General features: G+C 37.7%; 1 protein-coding gene across 1 annotated transcript in view; it reads right to left on the bottom strand.

Annotated features, from left to right (window-relative positions):
* The window catches only part of LOC108745378 (V-type proton ATPase subunit E), a 7,265-nt gene extending 4,072 nt beyond the window's left edge, over positions 1 to 3,193 (bottom strand). The window contains exons 1-2 of the mRNA XM_018481515.1: positions 2,983 to 3,193; positions 2,337 to 2,512 (exon numbers count right to left, since the gene is read on the bottom strand). Coding sequence (XP_018337017.1) covers positions 2,337 to 2,512; positions 2,983 to 3,015 — 209 coding nt within the window. The 5' untranslated portion in view covers positions 3,016 to 3,193. The remainder of the gene's footprint in view (positions 1 to 2,336; positions 2,513 to 2,982) is intronic.
* Between the last annotated feature and the right edge of the window lie 11,380 nt (positions 3,194 to 14,573).

Genomic DNA, 14,573 nt, shown 5'->3' with positions numbered 1-14,573 from the left:
GTGTGTGTGTGTGTGTGTGTGTGTGTGTGTGTGTGTGTGCGCGCGTGCGTGCGTGCGTGCGTGTGTGTGTAATAAATATATATATGTATATATATATATATATGTATGTATGTATATGTATATATTTACATATTATATATATATATACATTAAAAATTTTTGCTTTTCACATTTCTGCTATAGGATAAAAGTTACACGATTGATTCCCAGAAGCCAATAATGAGATTATTTTTCAACTAGTTTTGTTTTTAGCAAGTCAATCAGTTTGGACTGCATTATTTATATTTTAATTATGGAAGGAGGAAAGGATTTTTAAATCTCTAAAGGCAATTAGAAAAATACTTATTCAAAGGATAATCGATATGGCAGTGTTGCTGCGCGCGCTTAGCGCCGAGCTACTACCGCGTCTCCAAATAAAATACAAACGATTTTAAGATCCTTTTAAAATTATAAGTTTATCATAATAATTTGTAATAGTTGCACAAGTGCGCGCCCGCCCGCACATTCCCACACGCGCATGCGCGCGCGCAATCAAATAAAGCTAATATTACAATAGGTAATATTATATGTATATTAATATAATGCACAGTGACTGAAAATGTATAAATATGTTATGTAGACTGTAGATTTTCAGCTGGCAGTGAATTTTGCAACACAGCCTGGATACGATTGCTGATTTCAAATCCGAACTCAAAATTTAGAAATTTAAAATGACGGATCCAATACAAATAAAAATGCTAAAGTACCTCGATTGTCCTGAAATTTTGTTACTTAGGGGTTTTTGGAGTCGCTGATTTTAAATCCGAACTCAATTTAGAAATTAAATAGCAAATCCAATATGGTAAATGACTTAGGAAAGGCGAGCTGTTATATCAGTAGTGGGAAGATCCACTCTTTCGTCATCATAGTATTAATAATTTATTAGCAGTATTCACGTTGTTCTGAAAACTGGGAGCAAATTTTTGCCACAAATACGCGCGACGAAAGATCGACAAAAAACAAATGTTTGACGTATAGCGTTTGTGGGATCGGAAAGCACGGTTCAACAAGTGTTTCCTTTTTTTTTTCGTAACCCATACACAATTTCAAGAGATGTTCTTAAGATATTAAGAGAACTTATCCATATGTCCAAAAAATTTTCTAAGACATCCCTTGAATAAAGCATGGTGGAAAGAATATAAGATGAAACATTGCGCATAATAGTGATAGCAATGGAAATAACCAATTAAATAAATGTTTTCCAATATGCATTTCCTGCATATAATAGTGCTGGTTATACTAGAACAGCCAATCAAATATTACCCAAATTCACTCTCGTACTGCGCATCCACGGGAGTACTTCACCTTATATTTTTTCCACCACGGATTAAAGTGTGCTGTATAGGAAGGTTACAGTACGATAAATTTTACTGTATATTCATTTCATAAAGTTTTTTAATAAGAGAAATGATCGATTTTGATATATTTTCTATTATTTAAATATGAATAATTAACATATTAATTTTTAATACATTCTTATTAAATATATTTAGTTAAATTAATTAAATAAATAATTATCAGAAATATATAAATTTTCAGTCAACATAAGTAAGTGCTTCAATGTACTCATATACGTAAAAAATGGCTGCGTTCAATGGACTCAACAGTTGAGTGAGCGCTTGCTGCTATTTGATGTATTCTTCCAGATCTAAAATGCTGATTGGATGATCTAAAAGAATATACCAATAACAGCAAGCGCTCACTCAACCCCAATTTCCTATGTGTGTTCTGTGACTTATTTACAGATCTCTGTGAACTAGCCAAAAGCGCACAAAAGTCACCGATTTAACTTCACATATATACTGAGAGCAATACAGTAATAGCTCATTTTTATAATTTAAACATGGTGCATCGTAGTATGACGTATTGGCATCTTGAACATAGCGATTGAAACATAGGAGATAACACATGTAAAATTGCTTGCAGATATATATTTTTATACATCTTCTTGTGCTTTCTGTGCTACTTTTATGATAGATATACATAATAAAATAAAGAAATTATTGATATATAATTTAAATCTACAATTGTTACTGAAATTTATGAAAATTTACAGGACAACTATTTGTCGTCCTCAAACGCACTTTTTAAACTTTAAAGACTTAGCAATAGAAAATTAATCGATAAATTGAAACTTTCACAAACAATATTTTAACTTATATACTTGATATTTATAGTATATTTCATTAGGCGAAAATCCAAAAACAATTTTTGACCACTTTTATCAGTCTCTCCTGATCTACTATGCAATGTATAGTATATACACATAATAAAATAAAATAATTTTTCATACATACATCTTTTTTTGCAGTTCAACTTGTTTTTCCTTTTTCTCATAATACTCCATGATCTTGAGACGTTGTTGTTGCACCAGGCGTCCCTTCTCAATATTAAATTCTTCTTCTGCCTTGGCATCTATTTCCTCTGCCTTTTCATTGGCCTCTTGTTCTATGAAGGCCATCATATGCTTAATCTATAATCATATCATTTCTTTCTTTAGCTTCAAATCTTTATCTCCAATATCTTAGTAAGAGACTGCAATTTAATTACTAAATTTTTCAATGTTTATTTCAGACATTAAAACGACTAAAGAATTCCTCGACGAGATATCAGTTATTGTCCAATTTTCACGAACCGTCATTCATTTGTTCGATTTTACTCTTGCTCCGTTCGGCTCCTAGTACAAGAATCGCGATTTAGAACAGCTATGAAAATCCGAAATACTTGAGAAAATGTACAATCTCTTTTGAGAAATGTACCTGACGAAGGTAGTAACGTTTTAGCGTAACAAAATAATAACGACAATAAATAATCGAAAAGATATTAATAGCGCAAGAGTATAATGCTGAGCTCGGAGGCGATGGCGATTTGGAAAAAAGGATGGATTATTTCGTGAACGGAAGGTCGCGTCGACACACAGGAGACTTATTTTTTCTAGCTCACCTGCTTCTGAACGTCTGCGTCGCTGAGAGCCATGGTGTTGCTTGGTCAATTTTCTTCCCTAAAAATGCTCGGTGGGCTCGCAAGGACTCGAAATCACGAGACTCGATGAAGAGCAGTGGTTCAGTCAACGCCTACGACAGCACGTCCAATGCTCGGCGTAACGTCGGTCATATGACCCGAAGTGTGACCAGCCAGAAGCGCGTTCCGAAACGCACGCGACAACGGCAGTTAGAGAGTCTTAGGATGTGTTCCAAAATTTACTGCCGATATGTGTGAAAAGTGATAAATTTCTCCATTAACTTTAATGATTAAAATTTTCAATTTTTACTTTTTATCCTAAGAAAAAAGTTTCATGATTGATACTCTATAGCGGGATTCTCTAAACGTTTTATCGATGATTGTCGCTATCGTTAATTAGTGACAGCCAATGACAGGATCATATATATTATTCACAAATACAACACATTTTCGTCAATTTTGTATTACTCTCTTTGTATTGTACTTTGAATCAATGTAATCAATAATATATATAAGAAAGGTTGTATGTTCTTGGCAGCACTAGTCGCAGAAAATGTAGGCGAACGGTGCAAAAAAGATTAGTTGAAAAGAGTACAGTGCAAGATAAAATGAGATAACATGAGATAACATGAGATAACAGGGTCCACCTAAATCACTATCAATTTCCGGCTTCAAGTTACATAAGGTACAGAATGCTTGATCTAGGTATATATGCCATTGATATACACATATGCGTAAATTTGAAAGGGCCGCGTTTTGCGTCAAAATGGATGCGAATTTGCGGTACTTTAGGCTGGTATTTATAGTCAATTCTTATTTCAAAACCATCTTAAGTAATATCTTAAGACGCTAATGCAGCCTTCTGAGTGGTTCGTGATTTCTTAAGACCGTACTTAAGAAATCTTAAATATAAGAATGCGGTCCTATGGTGCGGAATTAGCGCAATGTAAGAACGTTCGTGATTAGTCATGGCTTCATTCCGCCGATTCCATTCCGCTAAAATGTATTTTCCTATGTCCCACAGAACGGAATTTCTGGAATGCGCAATTAACGCTGACCAATAAATTCACAAGAACCTTCCCGTATATCACTTTTATTAGATCCACCGGAATAGCGTTTGTTATTGGCTCGCATTGATTGCGCATCTGCAAGTTCCGCTTAATGTGACATAGAAAATTAAACTCCTGCGGATCGGAAATCATACATACGAGTATATACAACATTCGTGTTCTGACCATATTGACCTTTGTATTTATCTGGAGACTCAATTAATTACCTTCAGGATAATGTTCAGATTCCTATCAGAGTGCTATCCAGGTATCACTCTTGTTATTTATCGAATATTAAACAAGGATGACTTAACATCCGAAGGACACTTAGATGGGAATCCGAACATGCCATGCACCAGAGCCACCAATCTCCCCTCTTGTTCCGAGCATTACCAGCATTTGTGGAGACCTCATAGCTATGACACAGGAAATGAAGAACTAATATTTAATATGGCTGTCATATGGAAATCATCGTTTCCGGCCGATATCTTTATCGCTATATAAGCATATTTGCTGCGTTCATTATGGACTCTCACGCGCTTTAAGCGCTTGTAATCATTATTTTATCTTTATCAAGCGCTTTCAGTTTGAAAAAGAACCCGCATAAAAATATACTACTAGTATTACTACTAGTGCTAATATTAGTGCAGCAATAAATTCGCGTCATTATACTGTTCCTCTTGCATTTGTATTCAAATCTTTATATGTATTACAGTAATGCACTAGACAATGCCACTACTCGTTCCAGCAATGACATTGTATTAATAGTGACACTGCTCGTTCTAGTAATAGCACTTGTACATTACTGCACAAGTAGTGTCACAACTCATCCCAGTAGTGATACTACTAGTAATACTAATGCGAATTTATAATTACACTTCTACACTAGTCACGAGTAGTATCACTACTCATACCAGCAGTGACACTACTGTATTTCAGTAGTAACACTAATAGTATATTTTCATGCGGGAAACGTAGTCAAACGTAGCAACACTACTATTTCGGATCAAGCTTGCGGATCGAAACAATTGTATGATGATTTCAGATTTGGAGCAGCAGAGCAAGCGTCATGACGTCTAAGAGAAGTGAGAATTCCTGAGCCTCAGACGTGAGAAGATTTCCATATCGTAGGATTTAGCCGCGGAAAGATTTCCGTATCGTAGAACTTAGCCGCGAGAAAATTTCCGTATCATAAAACTTGCCGCGAGAAGATTTCTGTATCAGGGTTAGCACAGACAAGTTGATAGATATCGCGTTTTATCACGTACGCATGGCTGCTTGCTCTCCATTTCTCATATTAAGTAAAATTATAATAAAATAAACTAGTGGTTTTTAGTGATCAGTAAAAGAAAAATATATTTGATTCAAGGATCCTGAGACTATCCCCAGAGATCCATACGCTTTTCCTGACAATAACTAATAAATTCTTTTATTCAAGAGATGTTATATCTGTCGATCTCTCATCTCACATACATTTTCTTATACTAATCTGACCGAACATAACCTATGTATGCTGTTGAGATTTTTCGTTACACTCGTAACATCTCAGATAGCAAAATGTTAGCAGGATGTAGATAGACTGGTAGCAGATTTGATCAGAAGATATTAGCAGACTGACTATAACTGATATCGCATTCTGTTCCTGTTCTGCCAACAGAATTTGTTAATATTCTATGCAAACAGACTAGCAGCACTCAATAAAAAATTTTTTATGCATAAGCATGTAAATATAAGTGTGTATAAACATACATAAATATTTATAAATATACATAATTTTACATGAAATATGCCCATAACATACATGTTTATACATCTTTCTTCTGTAAAATTACTTTTTAGTATAATAAAAATAACAATAGTAATGTGAAATTTAAAATAATTAAAAGGGTAATTTTCATATTATATTTATTTTAGAAAAAAAACAAGTTTGAAGAAATGTAAAAAATTACTTGTATAATTGTGTATGAGCAATCTTTTTTAAATTTAAAATGTTTGAAAGTAGTTAAACAATTAACAAAATATAAATAATGGGGGAACATACAGCCACAACAATAGATGTTAACGCAAGTCATATATTTAAAATTCACATATAAATAAGTAGACAACATGAAGCAAGGCATATTTATGCAGGAAGATATCTCCAACGCAATTTACCATTTCGTCAAACATTTGCAAACATTCACCTGTATTTTGGAAACTAAGCCATTTAGAACACATGTTTATATGGACTTTTTTACTTGAAATAAATCAAAGAATCGCTCTATTGAGTATGCTTATACTCTATATATAGATAAATATATAATTATATATATAATCATATATTTATCTATATATACCGGTGTGAAAACTGGAAACAATCAATACAGTTTTATTGCTAAAATATTGATTAGCTTTGCATTTCAAAATACACATGAGAAGTTACAAAATAGTAAAAAAAATATTCGGAGATTTAGAAAGCACACTTGAAAAAGCTTAGGAATCTCTAGGAGATTTGCATACTCGATTTACATACGCCAATTTTTATAGGACTTCTGGACATTTTCTTCTTACGAGAAGTAAGTCCATCTCGTGGCGTGGTCTTACATGAAAATGGCAGATATTGCTCGGTTTTTGCTACCAATCTGCTTCTTCTTCTTCTTCTTTTGTAATTAATGGCCCTGGTCCTCGTTGACGAGATAAACTTGGTCAGTCGTTTCCCAGACACCTCCAACCTTCCACAAGAGTCAAACTGCAGAGACGAAAGAAACTAGAATCAGAAAGGGCGTCAGTCTCCCTCACCCCATCCAGCAAAAAAACCCCACGCACTACCAAAGGCGAACTGACCCAAGCCGCGCGCTCTCGGCCGAGCCGCATTTGGGCGCCGAGGAGAAAGGAGGGAGAAGGAGGAAGAGAAAGCAGAAAGGGAAGCTCAGATCAATAGTTACAGAGACTTGAAAAAGGAGAGGAGAAGTCTGCAGATTTTAATCTGAGGATCTATAAGCATGGGGAGAATATCATTAGGGTAAAGAGGAAAGTTTTCTTGATAAATTTACCAAGGGGAGCGAATCTGCCACGGGGCAATAAAAAATTACATGGTTGGCTAGGGTCACCGCACGCACAGGCCGAAGAATCCACCATGTTTTTCCTATGCAAACTAAAGTTTAAGTTGTAATGGTTGGCACAAAATCTGTTAGTCAAGTCTCCTGGCGGTTGAGTGACTTTTTCGGATACCACGTCATATTAGAGGAGTTAGCGTAAAGCGAGGCGTAATGTTGTCCTGTAGTTCTTGAAGCGTCTTTAAAGTATTTATTGAAACGAGAGACTGACATTTTGTTGGCTTCCAGGATCAAATCAGAAGTAAGGAGTTAAAAGTTGTCCCCTCTTCCTTCTAAGGTGGCCTCCTCGGCCGCCTTATCCGCTATTTCGTTATCCGGAATACCACGATGAGCCGGGATCCAGACAAGAGTGACGTTGATGCCCCTGCTGCAAGAGACAGCGAGAAAACGATGATTGATCCAGTGTATGATATAATTAGAATTAATAAGTCTATTGGAGCCAATAGATTCCAAGACTCTTAGAGTCGGAGAAAATCACTGCCTTGGAGTAACCAGTGTCCTGAATTAAAATAAGCGATTGGAGAATCGCCCAGGCCTCCGCTGTAAACACGGTCGCCTCTGAGGTCAACCTGTATGGGAAACTGACTCCGAGCTCCGGAGAGTAAGTTGCCGCCCCTGCGTATGCCTACTCTTCCATCTGTGTAGAAAGTAATGGCTGAGTCTCGAAGATCAATGGAGTTGTCTAAGAATTCCTGTTTAATAGCACAATCAGCTTTCTCTTTGTTGTCTGAAATAATTTACTTATAATCCGGTCGGAGAATGAGTAGGAAGTTTTAAATGCAGGATGAAAGGTGAATTGGAAGATGTTATTAAAAGCGTGTTTATTAAGGATGTAATATTTGAAGGATGGCGATACTAAGAAAGCTTTTGATCTCTTCTCGGGTGACAAGACCATCCTTTCCATGGAACTGAGGCTGCGGATAACTGGGTTATTATTTCTAGACATAGATTTCAACACGTATCTTTCGGACATAACAGCAAAGCGAAGTTTAAGTGAGAGTTCCTTCAAACAGAATGACGTTGATGGGCGTAGACTGACTGTAGTCTAGGGTGATTCTAATCGCCTTGTATTGAAGTCGTTCTAGCTGTAGGAGAAGCGATTTCTTATTCTCAAGAACAAAAATCTGGTAGCTATATTTGATGGATCCTCTAAAAACGGCTCCATAGATGGTGAATAAGAGCTGGGGATGCGAATCCCACCAGACCGCTGCCAAAGATAGAACGTTAATCAGTGATTTTCCTTTTTTGATGACCTGCTTGAAGTGATCTTCTCTGTTGAGCCTACAGTCCAAAATAACGCCCAGAAATCTCACGCTAAGGACTCTCTCCACTAAATGATTGTTGATAAAGATCTTGAAGGTAGACTCTTTTTTAAGGGAACGCTTTCTGTTGGAAAATAAGGATTCATTTGAATTTGGTTGGTGATAACTCTAGGCCTTTATATGAAAGATACGAATAAATCATATTAAGTGAGGATTGGAGGTTGGCAACAGCTTCTCCGACTTTTCTCGAAGAAGAGTAGACCACAATGTCGTCCGCATATTGCAAAAAGTTAGTTCCAGGGTGTAGTTGAAGATCCATTTTGCGAACACTAATGTTGAAAAGTAGCGGGCTGAGCGTCGAATCTTGAGATATATTCCCTTATACAGAGTAAGCCTCGCTGACATGACCTTCTTCAACAAAGTGTACCCTTTTATGAGTGATAATGTTTTCTATGAATTGAAGAAGCGAAGTCTTGCGGAAACTCCAATTTTTTGAGTCTCAGAGAGGACTGCTTCAGGGAGCACATTGTCAAGAGCGCCAGTTATGTCCAAGAAAGCTGTCGCGATAACTTCATTCGTCAGAAAACTTGTTTGGATGTTGTTTGTGAGAGTAACCAAGCTGTCTGTGCACGATCTGTTAGATCTAAAGCCTATTAGTTTTTGTGGTAAGATCGCCTGCGACTCCACCAGCTATTGCAGCCTTAAATAGACAATCTTCTCAAAGATTTTGAGGGCACATGATAGAAGTGAGATGAGGCGGAAGCTAGAATTATTCGCCTTCGGAATGAAGATGATGAGCGAGGTCCTTCAGGAAGGTGGTATAGTTCTCTCCTGTAAAAAGCGATTGAATAAGTTCAGTAAAAGTTCTTTGTATTTAGCCGGCAAAGCAGAGAGCATAGTATAGCTGATTTGATCTAGACCCGGAAAGAAATTTTTTCTAGATTGTGATAAAGCGAGGTTGAACTCATTAATGGAAAAGGGCGAATCCAGATCTTTGAAAACTGTTCCCTGATGGTGGATATCTTCTGCAATCATTGAAGTTTTTGCCAATATTTGTAGGGCAGAAAGGAGGACAAATTTTATCCTTGGCCTTTTCTAGAAGGTTGTTCTGCCTATCGTCATCTGAAATCACACTGGAAGGATCTGATAGATTACGTCTTTTGAAGACTTTAATTAAACGTCATATGTCACTGGTAGGAATTTTGATTCCACGAATTTCTTCCATTGCCTTTTCTTAACCTTATATAAAGTTCTAGCGCATGACGCTTTTGCTTTCTTGAATAAAAGGAAATTTTCGATAGATGGGCTGCTGATATATTTTTGCGGCATTTCTGTGACATAGAATGGCCCTGGAGCATTCTTCCGTCCACCAAGAAGGACTCTTCCTATCGCTGGGAGAAGGGATTGACTTGGGAAGTCGTTGCTTTTCGGGGAAAAGCAATCTCGCGAAACTTCGTAAGTGATCTGCAAAATATTCATATGCCTTAGTAGAATCCATAGGAACTTTGCTAAAAAATTCCTCGGAGGTAGATAGCAAATAATGATTAATTGTAATTGTTAGCTTTGTCCGTATCAAGGATTAATTTGTATAGAAAGACGTGTCGTAGATAAGAGAAGCCGCCAATGGTTATGTTGATAGGGAAGTGATCACTGCCAAAGGTGTCCGATTCCGTAGTGATTTCACATAGTGGCGCCAAATCAGCAGAAGTAATGGTGATGTCAACTATAAATTTGTTTGATCCCGGCTGAGTGAGGAGCGTAGGATTATCATCATTCGTAATGCAGGCTCCGTTTATCTGTACCATGCTTAGAAGCGCCCTGTCGGGACGATCGAATTTGGAGCATCCCCAAGAGGTGTGATGTGCGTTAAAATCACCTGTTATGAGTGTGTTCTTATACTTATCAAGAGTTTGTGAAAGTTTGTCGAACCATTCTTGAGGTGTGTGATGGTTCGGATGACGATAGATGTTAATAACGGTTAGCTGCTCATTATTAAGATTGATTGCTATACCTTGTACTTCTATCGAAGAATGATGTAGATTCGAAAGATTCAAATAGCTGAATATGATATTGTTCCTTAACAGGATACAGATTCCTCTCTGGTCAGAGCTCTCTGAGTCTTTTCTAATAACTTTAAAAGGCGAAAATCGAAAAGGCGTGGTTGGATAAAGCAGGGTATCTTGCAAGCAGAAAACATCAAACTGTCGGCTGATATGTTGTAATTGAGGTTGCCACGGATGCCGTAGCAATTCCAACAATTTGTAGGATTCTAAGGTTGTAAATGCTTATTGGTGAAGGTGATTACTATATTTTGCTAGTAGGTCAGTATTACTAGGAGAGGAGGAATGTAGATTACTTACAGAATCAGTACTAGATTCGGAGCAATAACCAAGAGTGGATAAAATTTCGGAGATTTTTTGAAATAGAGAAATAATGGGGGATATCATGCCGGCAACAGCAGAAATGTTAACCAGAGTTTCACAGTTTTCGAAGAAGCTTATGATCTTCTGAATGATCATACCTATGATTGAAGTCAATTTCTCTGTTGGTGGACATGGAGGCCTTTTATCACTTGCTCCTTTGAGTGAATAATAATGCTTCGCATCGTAGTTAGTGTCATTATGATGCAAGCAGAAGATCTAGGTGATCCTGAGAGTATCTTGATTTGTTTGCACATTGAGTTGAATGATCCAAAGATGATGCAGGAAGAATTTTGTATTTCCCTACAACAGACTATTTTTCGGATGGATGGTTTTCCTGAGGAGGAGCTCGAAACAGTCGATTGACTGTGTCTCAGAGGTGGCGACGCCTTCTTGGCATAGTTTATAGGAGGGTTAAGAGAGAAGGGATCCATTGAATCGTCATGTTGGAAGTGATGCAGCTAGCAGTGTCATAGAGGGGAGGCTAGATGTAGTATACGGAGAGCTGCAGGATTTGGGCACAGAAAAAGAAGAAGCAGAAATATGACTTTGGAGGTAAGGAAAGTTTTTAAAATTAAGAAGCTTGTTGTGAGGAGGCGAGGGGAGGCAGCTGTTGAAAGCAACTATTTTTCTAGTTTCCATAAGAGGAATATTTTCCTGCGCGGTTGGGCTGAGGATAATCTTGTGCTTAGTAATGATAGGACATATATGCGAGGTTGCGAGATGATCCCTCTCGCAATTGATACACTTGGCATGTGCCTGATCAGTTGAGCAAGAGTGATCTTCCTCTCTAGTGAGTCCACAGAAGAGGCATCTTAGCTTGGTGCTTTTACAGTCTCAACCGATATGGCCAATTCTATAACAAACGTAACAAATCCTGGCTTTTGGAATATATGCATCGACCTTGTATAAAGCATTAAATAAAACCACTTCCTTCGGGAGTGATTGTCCTGCAAATTTTATACAGACTGTTCGCGAGGGCACGTAAGTGGTTTTATTATTGATTATCATCCATCTGTTTAAACGTTGTAGGTCAAGTACTTTGAGATTAGATTTTCTTTGAGAAAGTCCAGCGAGATAGACTAGTCAATGCCCTTGATAATTCCAGTGCGGAGATAAAAGATAGAATGAAAACTCGAACGCCTTTCTTATCAAAGACAGGATTAGAGATCAAACGATTAGCCGCGTCTGCAGTCTTAGCCTCTATTATGGCTTTACCGGCGCCAAGCCTCTTAATGAGAAGAATATCACTCCTGATAGAAACAACGCGAGAAAGTACAGAAAAATACATCGGTGTAGATTTATCCGAGTATACACATACACAAAGGGGGGAATGTCATTTTTAGAGCATTTATTAATCGAGACACTCCTCGGCGAGTGGGCGAGCGAGTTTTGGCGAGCGCCGACGCCGACGCACCTAAGTGGGATTCAGATACATTGTTCGATAAATTATTCTTAGAGTGAGGTGGATTGACGGCTAAGATCTTCGATCTCACCTCATCGCCTGTTATCTCAGCACTACGCTTGCGACCAGATTTCTCATCATCAGTGTTCATAGGAAGCGGCGAATTGAAAGCGTCAACGACGACAGAGGCTGGTAGGGAGGAGGCGTCACCGCCGCCGCCATTATTGTCGGCGGCTTCCGCCATCAAATTAGTGAGCATTTGGTTCATATTCTTGTCCAAAGAGGCGTCCGCCAGATGCGCACCAGAATCGGAATTGGAAGATGATGAGGAAGAAAGAAAAGGCAGAGAACTCGATTCCATTGAGGAGGGAGAGCCATTATGCGATATTATGGACCTAACGGCAACTTCTATTCCCTCCCCCTCGCGCCTTGATGCCGAGGGCCGGTGCCCCCAACATGGGTCTGAGAGAATGTGATTTACGGAAAGACACGATAGAGAAGAGCACAAAAATGTACACAAACTCGCGCCAGCCCACCTAGCAGGCCAAATTAGAGCGAAAAAGCGCTATGCAAACGATTTACGCAAGAAAAGCCCCGTAAAATACCGCAGCGAATAAACGTGTGCATCCAATGCGCCACCTCGCGGAACTCGCTGCCAATTTGCTGTTAAGTTATGTTAGCAGAATCTGTTCGATTTCTGCTCGTAATCTCATGTCAGGTTACAGCAGACTCTGTTCGGTTTCTGTCCAATTTGCTGACATAGCATGCCAGGCTTTGTCATATTTTTGATAGCAATTTGCTGACATTGTCTGATAGTAAAAACTTGTATACAATTTGTTGCCTTTCTACAATCAAAAATTGGTAGCAGACTGCTCAAAATCTGTCTCTTCAGATTTGGCTATCTGGAATGTTAACTGAAAATAAATGTACATAAAAGGATTGCTGTACATATTTTACAAGATTAAAAAGAAAACAGTGATATTTATTTTAGTTTAGTATTAAATTTTAGATTGACCAAATTAGATTGACAACTAAATATAATAACACGAACCCGCATATGTCGTTCAAGTCAATCTCTCCACCTATTTTTTCTTTTTCATTTTCTTGTATTTTGGTCCATTGTCTGTTGGTTGTATGATTGTCAGTTTTCGGGACCAATCTCCAGTTTTTCGCTCGCGTGGAGTATTTATTAACTATTACGGGTTTTCGTTCAGAATGTCTATTTTAAAATATTTTTGCTATTATTACTAAGCGTAATGTAGAAAAAAAAACCAAAGAAGAGATAGAAAAGCTACTACAAAATAGATGTATGAAAGATGCTAGTTTTCGCAAATATTATATTGCGTTAAAGGTATTGTAGCGTAATGTTTTTTGTGTTTTATATTATTAACGTTAATAATTTATATTAACGTGCTGTATGGTGCAATATTTAAATTATGTGGAAAGTAATAAGAAAATCTATGATTATGTCCGCATTTATGTTATTTTACGAATAATAAAAAAGTCTGTAATTGTATTTGCACTGTATATAATCTTGCAATAATAATAAAAAGGCCTCTGTGTCGACACTTTATGTTGGTCAAATATTAATAATAAAAAGAAAGTCTGCTACAGTGACTGTGCGCAAATGCACCGCGCGAACAAATGAAGCGAGAGGACGGCACACGGCTGGTATAACGCACAAAAGTTAGAAGAACTACGGTTCTTTGTAGTTTAACAAAAGATTTACTTTATTCTTTGCAACAATAAATTCAGCACAAATTGACGTAAATTATCGCAAAGTACAATATTACATACAATCCCTTTTCTTTGAATTATCTCACTCGATAGCAATAGAAAATCGCGATGATTTTTCGGCGGTTTTCGAAGGAATTTTCCTTACGGCGGTTCTACGTGGCGGTTTTTCACGACGGTTTTCTCAACGATACTATAGCGAGACTCTGAGCACTAAGAGAGGCAGAGCGGCGACGATCGGCGCATATACGAGGTCTGGCTATTAAATAACGAGACTGCGCGCGCAGAAGGCGTCCTAGAGGGGTAGGGTGGGAAACGAATGCAGCGTTGGATAGCTAGAAGTGTCTACTATTCCAGTACGAAAACACGTTTTTGTCGCAGTAGTAGTATTTTTTCTATAGAGGTTAGAAACGAACTTGTTTTTTTCTCGTGCCGATAACAATGTGTGACGAAAAACACGAGCAACGGATCAATGTGAAATTTCTCGTTAAATTAAAAAAAACTCCGACTGAGTGCTATAAGTTGTTGAAAGAGGCCTATGGTGAGAATTCTCTATCTCGTGCGCGTGTTTTCAAATGGTATAAACGGTTTTCTGAAGGCCGAAAGAG

Source organism: Trachymyrmex septentrionalis, unplaced genomic scaffold (assembly GCF_001594115.1).
Source record: "Trachymyrmex septentrionalis isolate Tsep2-gDNA-1 unplaced genomic scaffold, Tsep1.0 scaffold139, whole genome shotgun sequence".
Classification (NCBI taxonomy): Eukaryota; Metazoa; Arthropoda; class Insecta; order Hymenoptera; family Formicidae; genus Trachymyrmex; species Trachymyrmex septentrionalis.
This window is presented reverse-complemented; position numbering and strand designations above follow the sequence as displayed.